General features: G+C 47.3%; 2 protein-coding genes across 3 annotated transcripts in view; both read right to left on the reverse strand.

Annotated features, from left to right (window-relative positions):
* Positions 1-1,703, reverse strand: part of LOC133342397 (neuroglobin-like) — a 30,511-nt gene extending 28,808 nt beyond the window's left edge. The window contains exon 1 of the mRNA XM_061551547.1: positions 1,194-1,703. Within this exon, the coding sequence (XP_061407531.1) occupies positions 1,194-1,483 (290 nt within the window). The 5' untranslated portion in view covers positions 1,484-1,703. The remainder of the gene's footprint in view (positions 1-1,193) is intronic.
* Positions 1,704-8,568: 6,865 nt separating this feature from the next.
* Positions 8,569-24,083, reverse strand: part of LOC133342398 (pleckstrin homology domain-containing family G member 3-like) — a 103,582-nt gene continuing 88,067 nt past the window's right edge. For both annotated transcript variants that reach the window (XM_061551549.1, XM_061551548.1), the window contains 5 exons: positions 19,280-19,305; positions 18,301-18,534; positions 18,070-18,192; positions 15,349-17,311; positions 8,569-13,974 (listed from right to left, as the gene is read on the reverse strand). In XM_061551549.1, the coding sequence (XP_061407533.1) occupies positions 12,890-13,974; positions 15,349-17,311; positions 18,070-18,192; positions 18,301-18,534; positions 19,280-19,305 (3,431 nt within the window). In that variant the 3' untranslated portion in view covers positions 8,569-12,889. The remainder of the gene's footprint in view (positions 13,975-15,348; positions 17,312-18,069; positions 18,193-18,300; positions 18,535-19,279; positions 19,306-24,083) is intronic.

Here is a 24,083-nt window from a genome sequence, read left to right on the forward strand (position 1 = left end):
CTATCATTTGTGGCCAGGTCGCTTTTGAAAAAGAGCTACATATCTCAATGGGACTTACCTTGTAAAATAATATAAAATGTTTAGTTTATAAATGCGAACCTTGAGACTCAATGGGTCTTGCCCAGCTAAGCAAATTCCAGTAACATCACAGAGTGTCCATAAAAAAAGGTATCGAGCACTCTTAATGAATTATATTTAATATTTACAAAGCAGTTTGAGCCATGTTAATAACATAAACATACACAAGCGTGTTGGTATTAAGATGTCCTCTTGTGAGTCTCATCCATTTTAAGCATGGAGTCGTTTGAAGCTTGGGCAATTTTTGCAAAAAAAAGACTTCGTTTTATTCGGAGGGTTTTCGCGATCAATATGATGAATAACTGGTTTCTTTGGGGTTAAATCGTGTGGGTATATCATTTTTAAATACTATAACTCTCAACCACACGACAGAGGCAATTAAATAAAGTTGTCACGTGGGCAAATATGCCAACTGATTTGGTTTTTCAACATATATTTTGATACATTTAATTTCTGCATCAGAAATGCATTGCAATATAATGTCATAAAATGCACGGCATATTCATCCCACGGTTGATTTTAAGACCTCTCATAACGCCCTTTCGATCATGCAGGTTGTTCGACCATTCTTCACCACAAGTTTCAAGGTGACCACCCTGGGCAACGCGACTTGGTTAGAGGGGAGAAGGACGGACCGGTTTGAGCTACCACTTTGCCACTGATGTTAGCCGGGCTCGTAATGAGTGCAGTACACTACGCCATGTGTTTCCAAATGTTCAAAAAATCCACAAAGCACAAACGCAGGTCAACCTTGATGTCCAATCACAATTCCTAAACAACCGATTCGAGAACAACTCGAATATCGCGTCCCCGGTGCGCTTTCGTGTTTAATTTCCGAATTCCGAATTCAGTTTCAGAAGAAGCTCTCAGCAACGTGAAGCGAAACGTCGGACATCATTCCGAACAAGGAACAACGCGAACACCGCTCACAAAGCCTTCCACAAACAAAAACCACCCAAGACAAACATCCTGACACACTTTTGTGGCAAATGCTGCTAGCGAGCACCTATGAAGTCCGGCACGGCACACGAGTTCTGACCAGCTCCACACATCACAGCCGGGTGAAAAACAAACACCTCCACTCGGCAGCGATAACAACCCGAGACCATTCTCACCTCACGAACATGATGACCCCAACGCGCGCGATGTCACCCTGCAGAGCCAGCCACGAGTCGCGAACCAGCCGCCTCTGGCTCTCGGATGGAGCTTGTGGTGGCCCAGGTAGCTGGTGACCCTCTCCTCCTGCTGCATGCTGCTGCTGCGGCTGCTGCTGCTGCTGCTCCGGCTGCTGCTGCTTGCGCGAAGGCTGCGACTGCCCCTCCGAGCTGCTCTGCGCTCCCGTGTGCTCATCCGTCGACACGGTGCAACCCATCTTCCTCCGACCCCACAGCCTCAAAAAGTTCATTCCTCTTATTCCTATAGCCCCGCTTGCCTCGTGCAAAACAATAATAATAATAATCAAACTCGATCCCGATCAAGTTTGGTCCGACGGCGCTTTAGTGAGAGTCTTCGCACGGGGTACGCGGTGTCACTTGGTATGCCCGTGTGGATCTTGCACTGCCTCCCTCCGTCCCTCGCTCTCTCTCTATCCACTCGCTCCCTCCGCTCCGTGTAACGCAGCGCGTTCTGTTTGCGTCTCAGCTCACTCAGTGCCTCCCTCCGCTCGTCCACCCCCCCCACCCACCTCGTCGCCACCTCCTATACACAGCAACCCAGCGCAGCGTGCGTTGTTGCCCGTTGCGCAACAACGCAGATGCGGGATGCTGCTACTGCTGCTCTATAATGAAGAGACAAAGATCCCCCGTATTGCCCTTAACAGACTGTTGGGGCAAGTGCTGTTAGCGAGCCCCTCTGAAGGCCGGCACGGCACACGAGGGGGTGGGTGGCCAGCGCCATGCCCGGCCGCCTTTGTCTCCGCACCGGATAACCTTTTAAGGCTGAGTCGACCTAGAGTAGGTCCAGGACCGGTTCAGATAATAGTCACTGCTGTTGGCCGTGAGCGGAAATCCAACTCGGGTCGCCGGGTTCGTAGCGCAGCGTGGCGCTCACTGATAACAACATCGAGAACGCGCGCGGGTAGCGAATCGTCAACACCAAGTCACCGCTGTGGGATGTAAATGAACACGCGCTTAAATCAACAGCGCCCAACAATTAAAGGCGAGAGACTCCGTGGAGCGAGCCGCGTGCCCGTTATGCGCAGTGCGTGTGCCTCGTAAACCCCTCCCCGCACGTCCCCCAAAGCGGAATGGATGATTCAGCCGAAATTTTCTCGCAACCAGCCATCATCCACCGATAAGTGAGATGTGATGTCCGGGCACCACACACAGCCTCCTCCACTCCCTTCCACACTCCATCCACCGCCCATTGATAAACTATCTCGCCTCCTCCCCACCAGCACTACCTCTACACAGCCGATCGACACCCAACCTATCACCCGCTCACTCACGCAAACGACCTCCAATCACGAAATCAACAACGCTCACGAAATCAACGAAATCAACAAGTGAACAAACTAATTACACATCTACCGAACCAGTCACACACCAACAACCAGCAAAGCCATCCATCAACCACGCACCCACGAAAGCACTCACCGAACCAAACAAACACCCACCCCCACAACTAACCACACACCTACCCAGCCACTCACCCAACCAACCAAGCCTCCACCCACACAACTCACCACAGACCTACCCATCCACTCACCCAACCCAACAAACACCAACCCCCACAACTCACCACACTCCTACCCATCCACTCACCCAACCAACCAAACACCAACCCACAACTAACCACACACCTACCCAGCCACTCACACAACCAACCAAACACCCACCCCCACAACTCACCACTTACCTACCCATCCACTCACCCACTAACCCAACCAACCAAACACCCACCCACACAACTAACCACACACCTACCCAGTCACTCACCCAACCAACCAAACACCCACCCACACAACTCACCACACACCTACCCATCCACTCACCCAACCAAACAAATACCCACCCCCACAACTCACCACTTACCTACCCATCCACTCACCCAACCAACCAAACACCCACCCACACAATTAACCAAACACCCACCCACACAACTAACCAAACACCTACCCAGCCACTCACACAACCAACCCCTCATCAACCACCCCTTAGCACATCCACTCACAACCAACGAATCAGAACCCACACACCTAACCAAGCACACTCCCAACTAACCTCCCGACCCCTAACTCGCTCAACAATCCACTCAACGACCTCCACCCACCCAAACGACGACTCACCGTCGATGCCAGGGTGTCGACAAACCTGCAGGTTCTTTAAGGGCTGCTTCGTCGCGTTGTTTATGAAGAGCCACCGTCTCGTATTCACGTGCATTGGGAGCTCTTGAAATAATGGGGTTGTTTTTTTTTACAGAGTTCCAAACACATCGCTCTTCTTGTTATTTCTATTGCCGGCCCTTTGTCGAAACAGGGACTCCTCTACTTACGAACACGTTCGGTTCTAGAGGTTTCTGTTCGTCAATTGATTTGTCGTAAGTCTCAACGTTACTCTCCTGTCGATTCCAAACACGTTGTGCGGCGTGTACACTAAACACGAGTAATGTTTTTAAAGTTGTATCACCTTCTGCAGATGTAGATGCCACTGGTTCTTCATGGACTGCAGATGTAGATGCCACCACCGCCATCTGTTGCGCTGCGGTTGAACTTACGACTCTCGGTCCGAACGGGCGACTGTTACATACGGACTGGATTGTTCGTATCTCTGAAAGTTCGTAAGTCGAGTGTTCGTAAGTCGAGTAGTCCCTGTACACAACGAACCAACTAACCCACCCACCCAACCAGCAACCCCCTCCACCCCCACATGGGGCGTGAGATAACACAGCTGCTGGCCATTTCATTATACATTATTGTATCATTCGCACGACCCAAAGTAAACAAAAAACGGCACGGGTCTTCCTCGTCACGCCTATGCAAGTCTCTATTTGCACCAGGAATTGTCCTATTCTCTCCCTTCGGGGAAGGGTGTAAGATCGTTCAATTCAGGCCCTTTATATAATCAGGTGAGAGCCTATTTTCAGCTCTTCATCTGATTTCGGAAGGACGACTGATTCGCTAATTAAATTACAAGGAAGAATGCGATGCGCATCACGTGACGATGGTGATGATATTGCCAAATAATAACATGCATTGAGAAATATTAGCTTCAAGCTACAATGAATAATGCATACGAAACATTTGCAATAATGCGCTTGATTTACACAGGGAAGCCTCGTGTATTCTCAAGACTTGTTTTTCTTCAGGAGGTTCATACATTGGAATATTTGGCCAATTTCCACGAATGAGTATCTTGCACTCATGATACTGAAGGCGATAAATTTACGCAATACACATTCGATTTAACACGGCTGTTTATCTTACAATGATGGGCAATGACAGTTCATAATTGAGCGCTATAATTACACAATATTTGGCTTCATGCCAATAGATATTTAGCGTCACAGTGGGGGGCAAGGCTGATATTGCCATGCCTTCTCCTGAAACAAGTGCCCAAAGTGGTGACATTTCCCTGCGTGTCACGGATCACTGAGCCGGGCAACACGCAATACCCCACCCGCCAGCCTACACATTGACACGCACATTACAGCGTTGTTTCAAGTGGGCCATTTTACTGGGACAGGTTAAGCCTCCGGTGACTTGAGCCACGCCGTATCCTAATCCAATTACCACTTTGCAGCACGCAGTACATGGGTCATTCAAAACGGACAACATATCACCACGTAGCAATTCACCACGCATAGTGTGACATCTGAGATGTCTGAAAATTAACGGGTCACCATGAACGCTGGCCAATGGTTCTGAATAAAGTCACAAAGTAAATGTTTTTTTAAGCGGTCTATAGGATGTTATCGTGACATCTCAGTTGGGCGAAAGCCACTTGAAGGCCAACCCTAGCAGTGATGAATCACCACAGAGACGCTGGGACTTGATCTATAGATTGCAGCTGCAATCTCGGTTGCACGTTTAAACAAAAGGGCCACTGGCCATGCCTAGCGGCGTGACTGGCCCAGTGCAAAAAAATAAATCAGTGGTCGTGGAGGAAAAAAAGTATAGAATGTTTAAATCACCCATGGCTGCTCCTCAAAATCCATGGAGCCCTCCCTTTGACACAACGCATTGTAGTGCCCTGCCATGCACACGCTCTTAATTACTGTGCCATGCACGCGAAAGGTCTCCACCTAAGAGTCATTAAAAAGATGTTAGGGGTTTGTGCAGGCAGGGTATTAGAGAGAAAGATAGAGACACTCATAAGCTGTTAAAAAAGCATTATTAATCAGAGGAAGTTAATTTGGGTCCTTGTATTCATAAAGGCTCGTGGGATGTTTATAAGGTGGTTATGTGTTGTTTTGGTGAGCGAAAATTCACGCTTTTACAAAAACTGTTAATTGTCATTGTATTCGTTTATGAAGTGTTGATTCTTCAGAGACGTGCTTGCTTAAAAAAGTACTAATTGTGCTGGGTTCCGCAAAATCTGGATACCTTTCTCTGCAGCTGCAATGCACATTTCCCCCGCATTAAATCTTAGTTTACTGCATTGCTCACAAACTACAGTCATTAAGATGCATTCCGCGAGGCAGCATCCACCGGCCACTGCACACTTGCAATAGGATTAATTGACGTAGAATGCAAGCATTTATTTATAAATGATAAAAAAGACAATTCTAATCTAAATGCTAACAATGGACAAGACCACGTTTCCGAAAGACAGTCGTGATTTTAATGGTATTCATTGAACACGTTCACCAATGGTATTCATTGAAAACTACTATTGCTGTACATGTTACACCCCCAGTGTGATTAATAAAGGAAACAGCGTGCATTGCTCACGTAAATTGGATTGACCACATGCCACCTACGGTGTTTTTGATTGGAGGAACCTCAATTCAAAAGAGTTCACCGCTCCAGCTACTGCCGGATAAAGGTCTCACCGTGCCGTGTGCCATCCGTCATGGTCGTGCCATGCCATAATCCATCTCTACCCGTGCACATGAACTGATGGCACCGCGATGGACGTCCTCCTGGGTACGCTCTTCTCTCCCCTGGGCTGCCATTCTGTCTCCCCGTCTGATCCGCAATGTCTCTCGCTGCTAGAAGGCCATCAACCTTTTGAGCAATGTGTACCTTCCAAGCCCAATTACTTCCCCCAGCAATGAATGCATACGATGTCTCTAATTTGCATTTGTCCCCCGATACATGTGCTCCTTTCTTCGCCTCTCCGTGTTGTCACGAGCTAATTGCGTCTCTCAATACCTCTCCGGTGGACCTTTCAGCTTCGGTTACATTCTCGATGTTAGATTCCATGAGTCTGATCCATGTCGTCGCAGGTAAGATGCGCCGAATGAAAACTGGAATCTCCAGGCATATTTTTGCGCTGCTCTCCGTGACCAAATCCATTATCACTCTCGTCCGCGCCTATATTTCATCATTTCAATCGCGATTCGCTCATCACCCACGGTACACACTCTGCGCTCCATCCTCCTGACAAGACTGATTGTCCAGGTGGATATCGTCGAAGGAAGATCCGACGTCGCAAACAAATTCCCGTCTTACTAAAGCGACGTTAGGCCACCTTGAAAAGCCATTGTGAGCGGCACAACAAATTGCCGTGTCAGGAAATTGCGACAAATGCGTTCTATTAAAGCGCCCGTGTGCCCTTTACTCCTGCTGATGTCTATTTTCAGTCACTGTTACAAACGATGTCACTATGCATACATTACTTGTTTTCAGTCGATACATTTGGAGGCGCTTAACATTTTTATTAATGCACATGCGCCTCTATGCCTTATCTGAGCCCAACAATCTCTTTCTGTTTTCCCCGAGATAAAAATACGGCGTTGCTTTAAATAAGAATAACAATGACAAGCATTCCGTGATAACACAGACACGCCCATCTCAAAGGAACATCTTCAGGATATTTCCTCTATACTAATTGCGTGACGGATTAACACACATTGCAGTAGACGTTTATCGTACTTAAATGACCAATGGGTCTTATTGACTGCGAATGCAAGGGTGTAATGGCACGGCGGCTTTTAGTGCGCTGTGCAATGAACCTGTCAACTGGAGTTTTGATTGCTGGTCACGGCTAACATCAGTGGCCAGCGAGAGATAAAATGGTCCAGGTCTGCACTTCCACCAACCTGCACGGATGATTGGGGTGAAGTATGGAAAGGCCCCAAGACGAACACAGCCTTTTACCCAATAGTGGTTTGACAAAGGGATTTTCGTTACATTCTTAGTATGCAGTACGCATAATGAAGTACTTGCATTTGATATTTTTCCATGCCACACATCATTAGTGTAATAAAAATATTAAATCTTACATTTGTTTGCTGATATTCTGCCATGCATAGGTGTCTATGACATCACCCTGAATGTACCTGACCTCACAAGCCGAGCCTGGATAATATTTGCACGGGAGACCGCTAGAGCTTGCCAGGTGCTGTGGCTCGCGAGGTGACTAGGAGATTGTGGTTGCTGAGTGTTCACATCTCGTATGTGTGACTATTCTCTGGGTGTTTCGGTTTTCTTAAACTGACAAAAAAAACCTCAAGTCTCAAGAGGCTTTTCTAAATTAATGAGAATGGCATCGTCACTAATTATAGATGGCCGGGATGCTCAGCGGAAGAGCGAGCCGCTTGCAATCGGAGGATTGCGCGTTCAAATCCTGGGGCGGAGGTTGACACGGCCCATCATCGCTCCAAGGTAGATCAAATCGAGTACTGCTTTTTAAAGAAGCCAACACTGATTGTTGTCCTCTGGGATCAACCCACATCCACCCGCCTCGGAAATGTCCACCACTGCCTCAGGACCACAAGCAGGAGGCGGGCACCACCTCGATGCTCATTGGAGCAGGAATTCCTTTGACCTGACCATCGCGTACGGCCACTTATGTTGAACTTCCTTTGCACATACTCTTAGGTTTTTTCGGTAAAGTCACGTAGGTAAAAAATTAAATTAATAAAAGTAATAATATAAATAAAATAAAATGATTTATTATTTTATTTTATTACTATTACTACTTAATAGAAATAAAATAAAACTATTTATTATTTTATTTCTATTATTACTTTTATTAAAAATAAAATGATTTATTATTTTATTTTATTTCTATTTTTACTTTTATAAATTTTCTTTTTTACCTACGTGGCTTTACCGAAAAAACCTAAGAGAATGAATCCTTGCAGTCACGAAAGCTTCAAATCTAGAATTCCTTTGCACAGGATGCAGCCGACCGTGCTCATCGGCTGTGCGGAGCAGCAGCGTTGATATTTGCCTCAAACTAGTACTTTGCCCGCTGTACATAGTTGAAGATGGATTTTAAACTCACCTAAGTAAACATGTCAAAGTCAGGCAACATAGCTGAACCTCGTGGTTGGATTGAAGCGATATTAATTCACATCCCAATTAACCAAACTGCTCATTGCTGTTTGCGAGCCATTTTATTACACAAGATCAAGAAAATGGTCAGCCGACACCGTGCACCAACAGCATATGAAGTTATGAACCATTTTTTTTTTACAATTTATTCTTGGACATGTCTGATGTTTACAGTGTACAGCATGCCTTTCTTTCCGACGGAGGCGACAGTCTCTGCAGCGTTAATATTAACACACGATCCTGCAGGTATGCGCTGCTGCACATACAATTCTCATTATTGCTTTTGACAACTTCCTCAATTGATTCCCCTCCGCTTGGTATAGAACTAATATGTAATGCTTACAGCTGTATGAACGCAACGGCGGAAGTTCGATCGCCTTATTATTGAGTCTGGGCCGGCATCTGCGTTCAAACGGGCCAGCACAACGAGAGTGTGGCTGTCACATTAGTGCTGCTACATCACCGTGCAATGGAATTATGAAGGAAACGCATTGCCACAATAAATGCAACAGTAGTATTTACAACTCAGGCCAATACAGATAACAAAGCTCCCTCAGTGCATTGCAGTTTCATCTAAACTAAGACTATTTTTTATAACCCGGTAAGGCCCACTGAGCTATGTAGTTCTTTTTCACAAATGACAGCTCAACGAAGTGGCTTATCGCGTGGACATTTACAGCAGCCAAATACTCTAAACGCGTGTTTCTAAATGTGGAGGAGGAAAAAACCAGAGGACGTGGAGAAAAATCCACGCGCAACCACGGGGAGAGAGACACGCAAACTCCAAATATACAACAGGCATTAGGGTCGAGATTAAACCCACGACCTCCTGTATACCAGGCGAGGTAGTTAACACCTCACCACCGCGGCACCCAGTTCACCTGACCCGACTGCCAGGGTCAACGCGACAGCAGTGACGGTGTGATGCAGGCCAACAGGCAAACGCGAACGATGTTATGTTTTTTCTTGCCGTTGTCGTAAAATTCCCGCGATAATTCTGGCGACACCGCCAAATGGCGTAACGGTGGTCGTTGGCCCTCTCTCTTTATTTTGTAAAGTCCACTCTGTAATGGAATACAATTTGTGCCAGGAGAACATGTGGTAGGCAGTTTATTTCCCACGTCAGGTTCTCTGCTCTGCTTCACTAGGTTTGCTGTCCACCCCAAAAAACATGTAATTGGTGGACGAGCGTTCACATGTGCAGCCCCACAGACTGGGACATTCTTCCGCTACACATCCGACAAATCAAATCAATTAACCGATTCAAACTGGCTCATAACTCTTTTGCCACTCCACCAACCCTCCTGTGAAGGTTCTCCTAAATCCGGAAAAATGTTGAGATTGTGATCTGGGGTAATGAGACCCAACGAATTTATTTATTTAAATAAAATTTCTCTGTGATGAGAATTTTCTTGTAATTTTTTCCTCGTTATTTACATATTCATTGTTTTTCAAGTAGTGGGGTTTTGTTTTTGTATTATCTATGTAGGGACTGGCGAATTGATTTGCAGCGTTGTGCGATGTAATTGCATGAATTACGCTATTTCAAATAAAATTATTACGTAAATGCTCGCAAGCCACACCTAAACGATCCGTCCCAGAGTGCTAATTGGGCAATGCAAGCAATGGCGAATTGAAGGTGGATGAGTGCTTCCCTAAGACAAAAAGAAATAGGGCCCAATTATGTATTTGAACTGCACCTTCTCATCGTCAGGCTACAACCTCCACCTGACCATAATCTGTCGTATATGTAAAGATATTAAATGATACCACAGATTTCAAACAGCTGCCTAGGTTCTGTTAAAAGTGACAGCGTACAAAAGAATTTACCCGAAAAGATCTTGTTTTATATTATACATGATTCTGTTATTATTGCACCATTCAGAGTAACGTATACAGATACCCCACAAATATTAAACTAGGAAAAACCAGCTGAGAAAAAAATTAATTATTGCTTACATTTTTCATATGCTTCTTTCTAATTAAACATGATTATGTTCTGTTAATTTATGTTACAGCAAAAACAAAAACAACATGTCGTTTTAAAAAAAAAATTATGCAACCTAATATCTCTTGCACAACGTGGAAAACAGCGAACGAATGTACGCACAAACACACACCGACACCCGGCCCGGTGCGATCGGCGCACGTATAGTGGTCATTTAAAAACGCGTTGGCTAACGTCACGCGAACGCTCTTTTGGCCGAACATAACCATAATTTATCTCCTTTGACAGACGGGGCGGTTCTTCGATTGTACATTACACAGCTGGGCTAATACATCTTTTTTTTCGCGCAGCGTAATTGACGTGAATGTTTCAAGAAGTAATCATGCTGGCGAGGCGGTAGCGCAGCTGCACCGATTGAAACATTCGCGCACAACAATGGCGATGGGAAGGTTTGGCAACCTTCAAGCAACGGACCAGAAAGCAGGTGGCCACGTTGTTATCTGAAGCTGGTGAACAGCTTGTTGTCGCGATGGAAATGGCAAACGATGGTCACGTTTAAACTTCCGTCTCGCTTAGTTACCGTTCAATTCGCTTGCAATTGGCTGCCACACCCTGTGCAGGACATTTTTGTGACTGACAAACGCCATTTAATACCACACACACATACACACGCACACACTCCATCCAACTACGAGCACACATGACGAGGCTGTGACATTTACCAGGACTTGCTCGCTCTATAACTAGATTCCACTATCCCAGTGTTTTACTTGGAGCCTATTATTCAGAATCAGGCAAAATAAAAAAAAAATCGCGCGCAGGTTAATCGCTGTGAACGAAATTGACATTATTCTCTGTAAATAATAAAAAGTGACATTTGCTTTTCGCTGTGATTGAGCAAATTTGTGAGGGAGCTGTGTATTTTTCGTTAATGGGCAAAAGCCGGATAATTTCAACCTCTTCTGTCCTTTTCTGCCTCATCTTGCTTTGCTGTTTAAAAACACAGAGAGGATAAGCGCCATTTGATTGGTAAATTGAGGTCTGCGTTGGAGAAGACAAAAAACAGTCCACGCGTTTGATAATCACCTGCCCTCACCTCTGCCAAAAAAGCTGCTGCGTGTCGAACCATTTACGCGTCGTGCAGTGCAAAAAAAGAAAAAACCTGTCAATATATACCGCGTGTGGAATCACGAATGAGGCTGCTTTTTCATTGTGTGAGCAGCGTAAACAAGAGCGTATGTTTAAGAAATAAATATAAAACCCGGCGCTCTCCGTGGTATTCTGCAATAAAGGGCCCTGTAAGAATGACAGCAAAATGCCAACAGCATTGGGTGCGTGGCGGTGGGGCGGTGCTATTGACTGTGACGCTTGGACGTCACAGAATGGAACAGCTTTCGCGCTCACAGAATCACCAGCTTTCGGTCTGAGACGTGTCAACCCGTTTGGAAACTGCTGCCAACAGCGAAGACATCGCTTCCTCCGTCTCACAACAGCCATCTCGCTTTCCCCACCGTGCACAACCACGTGGGCCAGAGGTTCTGCGGAGAAGAAGTCGCTCAAATGATGCGCAACTCGTGTGGACACTCGAGGCGACACTGATGCGCGTGATGCCCTTGTCGTCACGCAACTCGGAATCAACCCCAAGTCATTTGCATAGTGCAACACTTAATTATGACGATGCAGGTAAACGCGTAAAGAAGCCACGCTGCTTTGCGATGGAGCTTGGAGCACGATACAAGCTTACTGCAATTGCTGCGATTAAAGCCAGCAGCGGCAAATCATTGCATGAAAGGCAATTTGGTCCTTAGTATGTTGATGAACAGTCTTTGGTTTATTTCTTAATTAATGTAAATAAGTTAAGAACGTGTTTGTATGTTTAAGATGTAGCAATTATCACTGGCATATTGCTTTTTTGTTGCTTCGTTTACATATTGCTTCCTGATTGTGTAATCGTAGAAATGGGCATCTATATAATTTTGGCAAGACACCACTAAAGCATCTACAGTTGCGACCATTAATTTAAAGGAAATATATCACCACTCAAACTTTACAGAATTACACACGATACATGTAATTAAACTTATCGTTGCTAAATGTATTCCTTGCCCAAAAACGTGGGGTTTATTTTGATATTTTACATCTTAATATATTTGGCAGTTTATTTGTATGTTTTTTTTGTCCCTCTCTGTAGGACTATAAAAAAAAACATCTAAAACAACCAGAACCTATAAAACAATAATGTGGAATTAAGTTCCAATATACAAAATCAATCCACTCATAGTAGGCATCTGCACCTCAGATTGGTACGGTTGGCTACGTACGGTGCGAAAGAACTTGAACATCCATACATCCACCTGTACATTTTCGTTCACAACAACGGGCAGACAACATTTCCACGTCAGACCATCACGCCACCTTCCCTAGACGTGACTGGAAGTGCTCAATCTCTGGAACATATCCCTCAGCTGTTTGACGATGCCAATGCCCTCCCCGGCAGACAGTGCCCTGCTGCCTCCGAACGCGATGCCCCTCCGCTTGTTCCCATCGCGCTGCCACGCCGCCACTTCGGGGCCCAGGGCCCCTCCTTCGCGGGGGCCCCACCTCTCCGCTGCTGGCTTAATCGAGATCTGCTTGCGCTCCCTCGTGGAGGCACCGGCTGGAGAAGCGTTCTCTTCTTCTTCTCCCTCGTCCTCGTCGTCGTCGTCGCCGTCGTCTTCGACGCCGCAGAGGGGAAGGGGGGCCCCGAGACGCTCCGCGGGGCTGCTCGTCGGGCGACCGCCGACGCAGGACGTGCCGTTGACGACGACCACGCCGGGACTGTCCTGCAGCGTCACGTCAGAGTCGAAGACGGGGATGTCGTCGGTGACGATGTAAGGGAAGTTTTTGCCGAGGTGAATCGCCGCCGTGTCGGCGCCGTTATTCTCCGACTCTGTGTGCGCCCTGCTGCCGGAGGAGTTGCCCCCGCGGCTCCGCGATTCGTCTTTGGTCTCATCCGCAAGGCCCAAGTCCTCTCTCGTCCGCGGGAGACGCTTGCTCTCCGACCTCGGCTCACCCGTGCCTGTGGAGGCCGTGCCGGTCTCGGAGCTGATTCTTCTTATCTGCTGACACCCGTGTCTTCGGCCATCCGAATGACGCTCCAGCGTTTTGGCTCGAGCGCCACCGCCGTCGCCGCCGCCGTCGCTCGTCAGCAGCCGCAGATAGCGACACCGTAGCTCCTTCACGGTCGGCCAGTTGACCCCCCCTTTGGGGGAGAAGTAACTCGGTTCCGGAAAGAACCTGTTCGTCACGTAGGTGGGAGACAAACATCTGGGCGAGTAGCTCGTGAAGGAGCCTGGAGACGGGGGAAGCGATGCCGTGCTCGATCTGTCCGACCCGGCCTGCTCTGCAGCGGCCGTTATCGACGTGTCGCTCAACACGCTTGACCTTTTGTTGACCCCGCTGTCCCGGACCTTGGGATAGACGACAGTTTCGGCGCCGACCGCTTTATCAAAGCCCAGCTTGTTTTCTGAAGTGGACAATAAATAAATTGGGGGGGGGGGGGGGGAAGCAAGGACACACACACCACACGTGCTTTGTTACACATTTAAGGAAATAGTCTTTTTTGCACAGTGCAGCACCGTGAACTCAGCAGCCTAAGTTTGGCTCCCGGGTATGGATAATAGCGGACACAACAACGATTAGCATGGTTGGCTACGGGCGGTGCGAAAGAAGATCAACATACACACGGACTATCTGTGGTGAGTGTTGTCTGAACTTGTCCTGGGCCCCCCTTCACCAACCCACACGAACTGGCATGGTGAAGTTTGGTTAAACAGCCGCCCATCACTGACATGGGGTGTGAAAGGCCTTCATCCATGAGTAGATTAACCAATGCCTTAACGTTGTTATTATTAAGATTTTATACTATTCGGTAAAAGCAATCTGTCTTTGAAGATTAAAGGAAATATCTTGAAATATATTAACATGAGGTTATTATTTTGCAATTTACTATACATTAATTTGCCACCAAACGTTTCATAGGCATGAATAATTTTTCATAGCTCAGAAGTCACTGATAAATGAAAGAGTATGTTTTCAATTTCCTAGATTACCTGCACATGAACTATGGTTTAATATTTCAAACTCAGTCTCTTTGTAATCTCTTTCTCTGAAATATCGCTGGCCAAGGGTACCTTCATTATATTCATACATGCATTTCATATTATGTTTAGTATCTGGTTGTAAATTAAGGATGGCATTCCTATTTTTCAGAAATAAATTTAAATAATGAGGCATAACCTCCAACATAAAAATCACGCAATATCCACACTATATTAAAAATACACATCAATATGCAAAGTACGGGGGCACGCTTATTCTAATTTTATGCAGAAACCAGTCTGTATCCGAGTGTAGGTTAAATGAATACTGCAAAAAATACTTTTCAGGGCTCTTTCAACCATAAGTCATCAAAGCGTTCTCCAAGACACAACAACACTATTCAGTTTCTCAAAACAGCCCCGTGGCAAAAATAAAGCAAAGCAAACAAAAACCTAAATACTTGCTGAGAGCATTTTGTTACAGATACAGTCTCATGAGCAACTGGTCACGTGGGCAGCTATTACTTTAGTTCGTGGGGTGAGACGAAATGAAACCCATGAGCCCATGCCGCTTTACTTCATATCCTCATGTGGCAAATCCATATCAACGCAAAACTCCATGCGGCACACTTCGTGACAATTTCCTCTGATGCTGCCGCTGCTGCCTCTGCTGCTGCTGCTGTAAATCACCCACTTTTCTTGCCTGCGACCGTTCTCTGTCACTTTTAAAAGGCAGGGAACAGCCCAAAAAGAGGCCGAACAAACAAACAAGCAACGGCGAACGAGCACAAAGCGCCTACCTTCGGCGTTCAACCACTTCAGCTTCTCCTCCAGCGCGTCACTCCTCTGCAGCTGCTCCAAGACCCCAGCAGTAGGGTCGGTCGGGGACTTGGGCTTCTTAATCCTCATGCTGTACTGTCGCGCCATGTTGAACACTCGCGACTTGGACTTGTCATTCGACTCGCTGAAGTGGACGGAGTGGGACATGGCGGTGAAGGTTACCCTCGGCCGGCTGGGCAAGGTCGTGGGTCGGGACAGGGTGGATGTCTTGGACGAGCGACCGGCAGATTGCATGCGCGAGTCATCGCACGGCTCTTTGGACGGCGACCGTGGCTCTGTGCGCGAGGTCGCCCTGTCGTATTTGCCCGTGCCGCCGTGAGACTCCTCGTTGCCGAAAGGCGCGGTCGGCAAGAGAGGGCCTGGCGCTTTTGGCGGCTCCCGGTCTGAATTTCCCTCATTGATGCTCGCGGCGTCGCTCAATGCGCTGGAGCTCGAGTTCAACGAGTCTTGGCTGGGTTCAGGAGACTCGTTGGCCGCTGCCAGCTTCACAACGCTTCCAGAAAACACGGTCACGCCGTAGGTTTGTTTGGCAACGTTTTCCGCGTGCGATTCACTCGCAGCTTCAGATGGATCCAAGTTTTTGGTCTCTTCTACAAATGTCTGATTTTTGTCAGATTTTTCTCTGGGATTCTCGGACTTGCGCCTACGGCTGAAACTGCCCGAGGCTCTCTCCACTGACGGAGATGAAACGCGTCGATCAAGCGATTCTGAAGCTGACTTTTGAGTGGGGAAATTATCAAAGTTGTGGATTTCGGCTTTTCTTTTCGCAAAAACAGAATCCCGCACCAAACCTTGGGGAATGTTTGCCAGACTGTCTCTTTTGTTAACGCCAGAGCCGACGCGGTCTTTCCACCTGTAATCATTCTTTGTTTCCTCTAAGGGAAAGCTGTCTTGCTTCGAGAAGGAAGATGCACGAGCAACTTTTGGTGAACTGGAGCGCGCCTTGTCTGTAATTTCACTCTCAGAGGTCAAGGGCTCTTCCTTGTTTGCAGCGGGAAAATCCAGACTAATTTCTGCACTCGGACCCTTTGACAAATGTTCAGCATTGCCCGGCAGCACCTTAGAATGAAGCTCCACATCGTTGCCGCTGCTGCCGCCACTGCTGCTACTGACCACCGAGGACGAGTTCTGACTTTCGACGCTGGTAGCTCTGCTGACGGTCACGCCGAGTTCACTCGTCGGAGAATTTAACGGCGCCGAATTCTCAACCCTGAAGCTGCTCTTCCTCCTGCTGACTCGCCTCGAGGGCGTGCGAATCAGAACGCTGAAGAACTCTTCGTCGTCTGTGCTGTTCTTCCTGCTTGGGGACCCGATTGGGAAAAAGCCCGGAGCGATGGCAGTGTCTTCCCTCGAGCACTCGGTCCTGCCGACCTGAGAGCTCACCAACACCGGGCTCGTGCAGACGGTGTCTTCCCCGGAGCTCCTGTCGACCGCGCCGTCAGCGAGCTGCCGAACTGGGCTGCTGCACACGGTCATCTCCTCGTCGGCGCTGCCGTCCTGGCTCTGGGTCGCGGAGGAGTTGGACACCAGCTCCTGCGTGCTGCGCCTCGCCGGCTTGCTCAGCATCGCCCGCACCTGGCACTCGGCCCGCTCCTGCTGCATGATGTCAGCGAACGACGAGCCGCGCCTCTCGTCGAGGCCACTCGACGCCTTGGAGAGGCGGGGAGAGTCGCCGCTGCTGCACTCGGTCTGCGTGTCGTCGTCCAGCTCGTCGGCCGACGTGTCGATGGCCGGAGGATCGAGGTCCGAGAACTTGCTGGCCGTGTCGTCCAGCGTGCTCTCCGAGCAGAGCGACGGAGGCTGGCTTCGGATTCCTTCACCGCCGACGCCGCCCTCGCCCTTTTTGAGATCCCAAATGGAGACCTCGTAACGCGCCAGGTTCTCCGCGGACGACGCGCTCTCGTTCATCGGCTCCGGAGGCGGCTGCAATGGAAGCGAAGCAGAGAAACGTAACGTCGCTTCACTGCGGGCATGTACGCTTGCACGTAACAGCCTTTTTTTTTTTGTCGAGGCACTTCCGTGAACCGCGTGCCGCGTGGGGCGCGGGGATAAGATCACGTAAATGTGTCGTTAAACCCGCCATCACCCAACACAGCCAATTAGTAAGGTTTGTCACGTTAACAGAACATACCAATTCGTCACTAGCACAGCACACCGGTGTGTTGGAGAGCAAGGCCACAACATTTACAATCTGAAGTACGACGTTTCACCAGTAATTACAACTAGCTTCATCAGGCGACAGCCAGATTTGTGAATAAATCCTCCTGTTTCGCTCCTTAAACAGAGGGGTAGATGTGATGACATCATTTTTGAGCCCTTCTTGAGCGAAGTGGGGAGGAGGATTCGTGATTTTAATTCACCGCGTGGGTCGTTGAGGGTTTGGCGAAGGGGAGAGACCCCGGCACCAGTTCAGAAATCACCCACGAGCCGTGGCCGCGGATCAAACACAGGTTGTGAGAAGCATAGAAAGTACAACAGTGGATTTTGCTGTGGTGCCCTCTGCTGCTGCCCCGAGTGTTTACACTGCCTGCTTTATGCGTGGCAGTCCCCCTTCCAAGCACTTTCCCTGCACTCAAAACATGCTTAGCTTCCAGTGCATTCTGGGTCAAGGCCCAATGAGTGTGATACTGCGAAAAATGTATACAATACAAATGTTACATATTTTTTTTTTGTTTACTTACATCTTCTGAGAAATCTGAATAATTAGATTTTTTGGTCTTGTGCCCAACCGAGCCCCTGTTCACGCGTTTCCACGAGGGCTGCCGCTCAAACGGAATGGGGGCGTCAAAGTTCGGCCTCTCCCTCTGCAACGAAACAAAATGATCTTATTAGAAAAATTTAATCAACAAAAAATGCTCAAGACACTGAACAAAAATTATTCAAAGTGCAAATAAATAAAATCATCAAAAGACCTTAATGGATCTAACACCAGCAGGTCCATTTTCCACGTCGGAGTCCTTTCCGGCCACATTCTGAGCCTTGTCTGGGGTCAGGCTCGTGTCTGGGGTTGATGGGACCGAGCGGTCACTGAATGACGACTCGCTGGGCTCCCCCCTCTCTTCATCCAACATCTCCACGCTGGGCGCCGGAGAGAGGGCTTCATCACCGTGGGACTCCGTGGCTCGCGAACCTTCCTGTGGCACGCGCTGGGCATGCAGACAGAGAGAGAGGTCAGTTTAACACGGAGAGAAACAGGTATAGCCGCAGCAAAAATCAGACGTGTTGGAGGTCTAACGGCTGCATCGATTCGTCGTGTTGATTCTTATAAGAGTGGCAGTGGTGGTGAATCGGCCGTACTGTGCTACGAATGGAGAAGCGGGAGTGTAGCGGCGACTCAACATCTGGCCTACAAACAGACATTATTCTCCCAGTAGGGGGAGATTATTGCTATGTGTAATCCCAATTGAATAACTTGCGGTGTCATTTTCGATTGGACCCTCATGGCAGCACATAACGGCCTTACTCAGGCATTCATTAGTGTTTACTGTGAAGCAGATGGCACATAGTAGCAATATTATTATCATCACTACGGTTATTACACCAGCAGTAAAAACCAGGGCGAACGCACTACCGCTGGGCCGCGTCACCGCCACAATGTAGTGTCGTGGCTTAATCTCTTGTGCTCGTTGGGTGCAGGAGCATTCAGCAAATGTGGACTCGGGGATAAGTGCATTGATTGGCTCTGTGCTTGGCACTTGTTTAACGTCAAGGGCCGTCATACATCGCATTCATGTTCTCGCACTCCGCTAATGGCATCCGTCATGAATGCACACGATATGACGGCGGACTGGCTGCCAGGAAATTAGTTCTTTTTTTTTTTTACGTGCCATGCTATTGTGTCACGTGTCTTTTATAAATTAAAAGGAGAGATTCGTCTCAAGTAGCCATTACCTTGCTTCGCGTTGCATCATCTCCGGCTGGAAAAAAAACAGGCACATTTATTTAGTCAGTAACATAAGGAACTCAACAACTGGTTTCTTTTTTGGATTAGGTCGTGTAAACAAACGTGTGAACCAAACGTGCCTAATCTCTTGCTGCTTCGGTGACAACAACACCGGTGTTGTTGGAGAGTAATCTCACAATACTTAAAGGGTACAAGGCTTTACTGGAGATTATTACGTCCAGCAGTATCATCAAGTTCACATGAACGTCGATCTCGAACGGAAGGAACTCCGTCACACAGCGATGTAACCATTTAAAGTATTCTACACACACGCCTGTATAAACGCAATGTGATTATGTAGTGAGAGAGTGTATAATTGCAAATAAAAATCCATACTAATGTAATTGTTGGATATTCAGTTGACCCAATATCGAACGATGAAAATAGAATGAATATTTGCACACGCAATTAGCATCGTGTGTTCGCATGTTATTCTTAAAATAGATTGGCCATATCATTTAACGAAATAACCTACATCTACTTGTTTCATTATTTATCTCTTCTCTCGCACAGATGGATTAGCTTATAAAGAGGCAGAAAAATCCCATCTCCAGTCTTGACACCCGCGAGTTTCCTAAAAAGAGTCGACGCAGGACTGACAGGGCATGACACTGACATTGTAAAGAGATGTGCTTAACAATTCACGAATACAGCACACTATGCCATTGCAACCAAATGCGAGACGAAGATGACAATTATAATTATTTAAGCAATAATTGCCATTGTGTCACCATAGGCATCACATGGCACAGTTGGAAATGCTAGGCCACCAAAGATTCCCTACGGGACATTGCGACATTATATGTGACGGACATCTTTAAACAAGAAAACCTCAATCTTGATTTGAAGCTTTCGTGACTGCAGGAATCCATACTCTTTGGTTCTTTCGGTAAAGTCACGTGGGTATCAAATAAAATAAAATAAACCACGACGTTTCGGCGCAACAAAAGCTTTCCCACCTGATGACAGACGCTTGTGTTGCGCCCGAAACGTCGTAATTTATTTTATTTCATTTGATACCTACGTGACTTTACCGAGAGAACCAAAAAGTAATATAACCTCACTTAGTGCTCCATCGATAACAGCTTGCCATGCGACGTCACTATAGAAACTGTCATTGTTATCATCAACAGTTGTTTATAAAACGAGCGATTTAACGGAAATGACCGCGAGGCTCAGGGGCCAGAGTGGTAATAAGCTGGCGCAGTAGGGCTAAAATGCGGGGTTCAAATCCGAGCACCCGTCAGAATCGTGACTCTAAAGTGTGATGGACTTTTTCGGTGGGCCTGGGGGGGGGGGTGAACCCTTACACACCGAGTGTACATAGAGCCCTCGGAGCTGCAATGGACAGAATTCAGCGCTCAGCCAAACTGCTCTGATCTGATCTGGATGCAGATCACTAAATTGGGCCCGAAGCCGTGATAGTTGATAGCCATGAGAACGTTTTTTTACTGCGGATTGTAGACGGCGCCTGTTGCTCACAGCCAGAATCAATTGAGAGGTTATCCTCAACGCTTTGTTACGGGCACTATCTTCCTGAGCAACACAGCTACTGTACCTTCGTCTACTTATCTCTCTGCCATTCCCAAAGTGTGTGTGTGCAGGTATCTACATTGGCCATGATCAGATCACCTGCCCAAAACACCTGGAATGTGCTCGATCAAGTGAAATTCAACTAAAGCTATTTTATTTACCAGGCAAAAGGCACCCCAGAGCTATTTGCTCTTTTCAGAAGCGACCTGGCCACAAGCGATAGGTCAACGAAGTGGCTTGCCACGTGGGAATTTACAGCAGCCAGACACTCTGAACACACATTTATAAATCTGGAGAGAAAAACTGGAACTGGAGAAAAATCCACGTGACCACGGGGGAGAACATGCAAACTCCAAATATACAGCAGCAGGTGTCAGGGTTGGGATCGAGCCCACGACCTCCTGCACACCAGGCGAGGGAGATAACATCCCGCCACCACGGCACCCAAGTTAAGTGGGGTTGAACATGGACAGTGCTTGGACGGGCGACCACCATGCGTGCAAGCGGAATGCTGTAGGCTGCTGTGGAGCCATGTTGTGGTAATCCAATGGTAGTGCAGCGAAATACATTGTTGTCCTGTACTGTGCTCCAACGTCTATGCTGCCCGCCTTCACCAACCCATGCGGACCTCCGTGCAGTATCGTCAAATAACCTCCACGACCTGCACCCAATGGGGGAGGCCATCATCCAGCAGTGGCATAACAAAGGGGCTGTATCACACTGGATATATGTACATATATATATACGTCCATATTGGTTACCATTAGTTCTACACACTCCACTGATCAATATTTATTTTCAATGCTTTTACAAACAGGTTAACGCCACGATTGCATCACAGCCAGATGTGCAACCCCCCTTTGAATGTATTGTAGAGAGTGTGAGAAAAATAGGTTTGGCCTGGCATCATTTTCAGTTGACGTCCCTGAATTTATGTTATCCCCTTGGCTCCCAGTTGGGTCTAAATTCAATCCCAACTGCAAATGAGTCCAATGAGAATTTGACAAATAGGCCTCGAGGTAAACCTCTGTAAATGTGTTGATATGCTGTGATGTGTCCTGACTGTGTAAGCCATCGTGTTGACTTTTATACATCATAGTTTGTGCAAATGTCTCAATCGATTTCACTTGCCTCATCTAATCACTATCATCTCCTGGAAGTAAAATTGTTCGTTTTATATACTTTTCATTTTTGGTGCAATTTTACCTTTGTTGCTTAGCCTTCTTCACATCACACTCTATTACTTTACTGTTGAATATAGATGTGTATGTGAATTTCTTCTTTCGCCTCGTACGTCGCCAACCGTGCTAATCGGAGGTGCGGCGGAAGGGCAGCAATGGTTTATCAGCAAGCACCGTTCACCGCCTCAACGGAGACTGATACACTTGCCAACGTTACCTTCCGATTGAACACGTAGGCTTTCGCGACCAATATTATTCATAATCAACGTTTTTGGGTTAGATCGCGTTATTTATAAATGTGTCGTAACCCTCCACCACCCGACACGGCCAATCAGCAAAAGACAAATAGTTCACTACTTTAGCCCAACGGTGTGTTGAAGAGTGAAACCACAACATTTACAATTTCTTTTGAGTAGCACGACGTCTCGCTGTGGGGCTGTACACACTGATATATGAATCTGGCCACCAAACGGAGTGTCGTGGGATTTTAAATACATGTGTGTCTATAAGTATAGACATTAACATACCTTGCTGATCTCATCAAGGAGCGTAAACCATCATGCAAACTGCGGTCATCCTCGCAGCGGCTTTTGGCTAACCATCGAACAAAGACCGCCACTGCATCGCGTGGCGCTTTCACATCGGCTTCTCCGGTCGTCTGGAACGCTCTTTCTTCCGATCTGAGGAAGCCATTGGAGCTAAGTCCCTTTAAATCTAGATTGTAAACGAATTCCTTGATAACCGATTGTTTTTTGTTTAATTTGTTGTCCTTGCAACACACCTCCGTTCAGCACAGTTGGTGCAAAAGAAGTTCAACAGACATTCATACAATATGCCGTCCGCAAGTATGCGGGTGACACTGCTGGCGTAACAATCTCCCCGTGGGCCACCGCACTGCTGCGGCAGACAGGACTCAAGTTAACAGGGCGATGCACGACAGCGCATGGTGCCTGACGTCACCTCAGCAGCCGGGAGGCCATGGGTTTAAAGGTTGGGGCACATTTTAGCATGATGTCGACTTAAGTTGATGAAACAGTCCGTAAAGCAGACCTAATTATGGCATAGGGGAATGGGTTACACTCAGACGTACGGACACTCAATTAGTGAAAATGCCTGCTCTCTTCACACATGAACCCCAGAAGTCAAATATATGCCTAATTATACTACACCAGAGAGGAGTATGTTTGTATGTTGAACTTGTTTCGCACCATACGTAGCCAACCGTGCTAATCGGAGTGACTCGGAGTTCGGTTTTAGCATAAAGAATGACACTAATGAGGACAGTTTGGCCAAAAGGCCAGAATTCATGTGCATAGTATGCACGTTTTAGCTACAAAGTACCAGCACAGGCAAATGTTGCTGTATTTCACAATTACACATAGCTTAGGCATGAACCAAAGGTTCTGTAGATGTGGGGGGGTGGAGGGGTATGGTGGGGGGTGTTCAGTTAACCGTGTGGCAGACTATGTGAGCTTTTAGACAAATCAAATCTTGCTTATAACTTAACTGAAATTAATGCATAAACAGCCCGTAAAAAAATGTCTTTGGAGCATTATGTGATGGCCAATGCGCGTTCAGCTACCTATTGTCTCATTAATAGAATATGGCTGTGTTCCGGTCTGGATGAAAAAAATGGCATTTGAGGTATCTGCTATTGCCTCTGCACATCATCCCACTGATGTCAATAAAACGAGTACCACGTTGTGGAGAAGTCAACAGTGGTTGTCATTTGGTAAGACTTGCCCCCGTCATAGGAATGGGGACTTTTGCCATTGGCTCAGGGCCTTAAACAGGAGATGAGCACCGCCTCACAGTTCTCATTTGAGCAGGAAGTCACTTTTGCTTGTGGTGGGGTAAAGTGTGGGAACTCCCACTATTTCTAAACCGTTTGGACAGCATGGAAGAGTGGGCTAGCATACAATGTATAGGGGTCTCCTGAGAGCTTTTTGAGCGGAGCCCCTTCCGCCAGCAGTGGTATGATCCTGTAATTGCAGGGCTGCGCCTATGCCTCTGCCTTTCGTTTGTTTTCACGAGCCAG

The sequence above is a fragment of the Lethenteron reissneri genome, chromosome 14 (assembly GCF_015708825.2).
Source record: "Lethenteron reissneri isolate LAM-NWPU_2019-01 chromosome 14, ASM1570882v1, whole genome shotgun sequence".
Taxonomy (NCBI): domain Eukaryota; kingdom Metazoa; phylum Chordata; class Hyperoartia; order Petromyzontiformes; family Petromyzontidae; genus Lethenteron; species Lethenteron reissneri.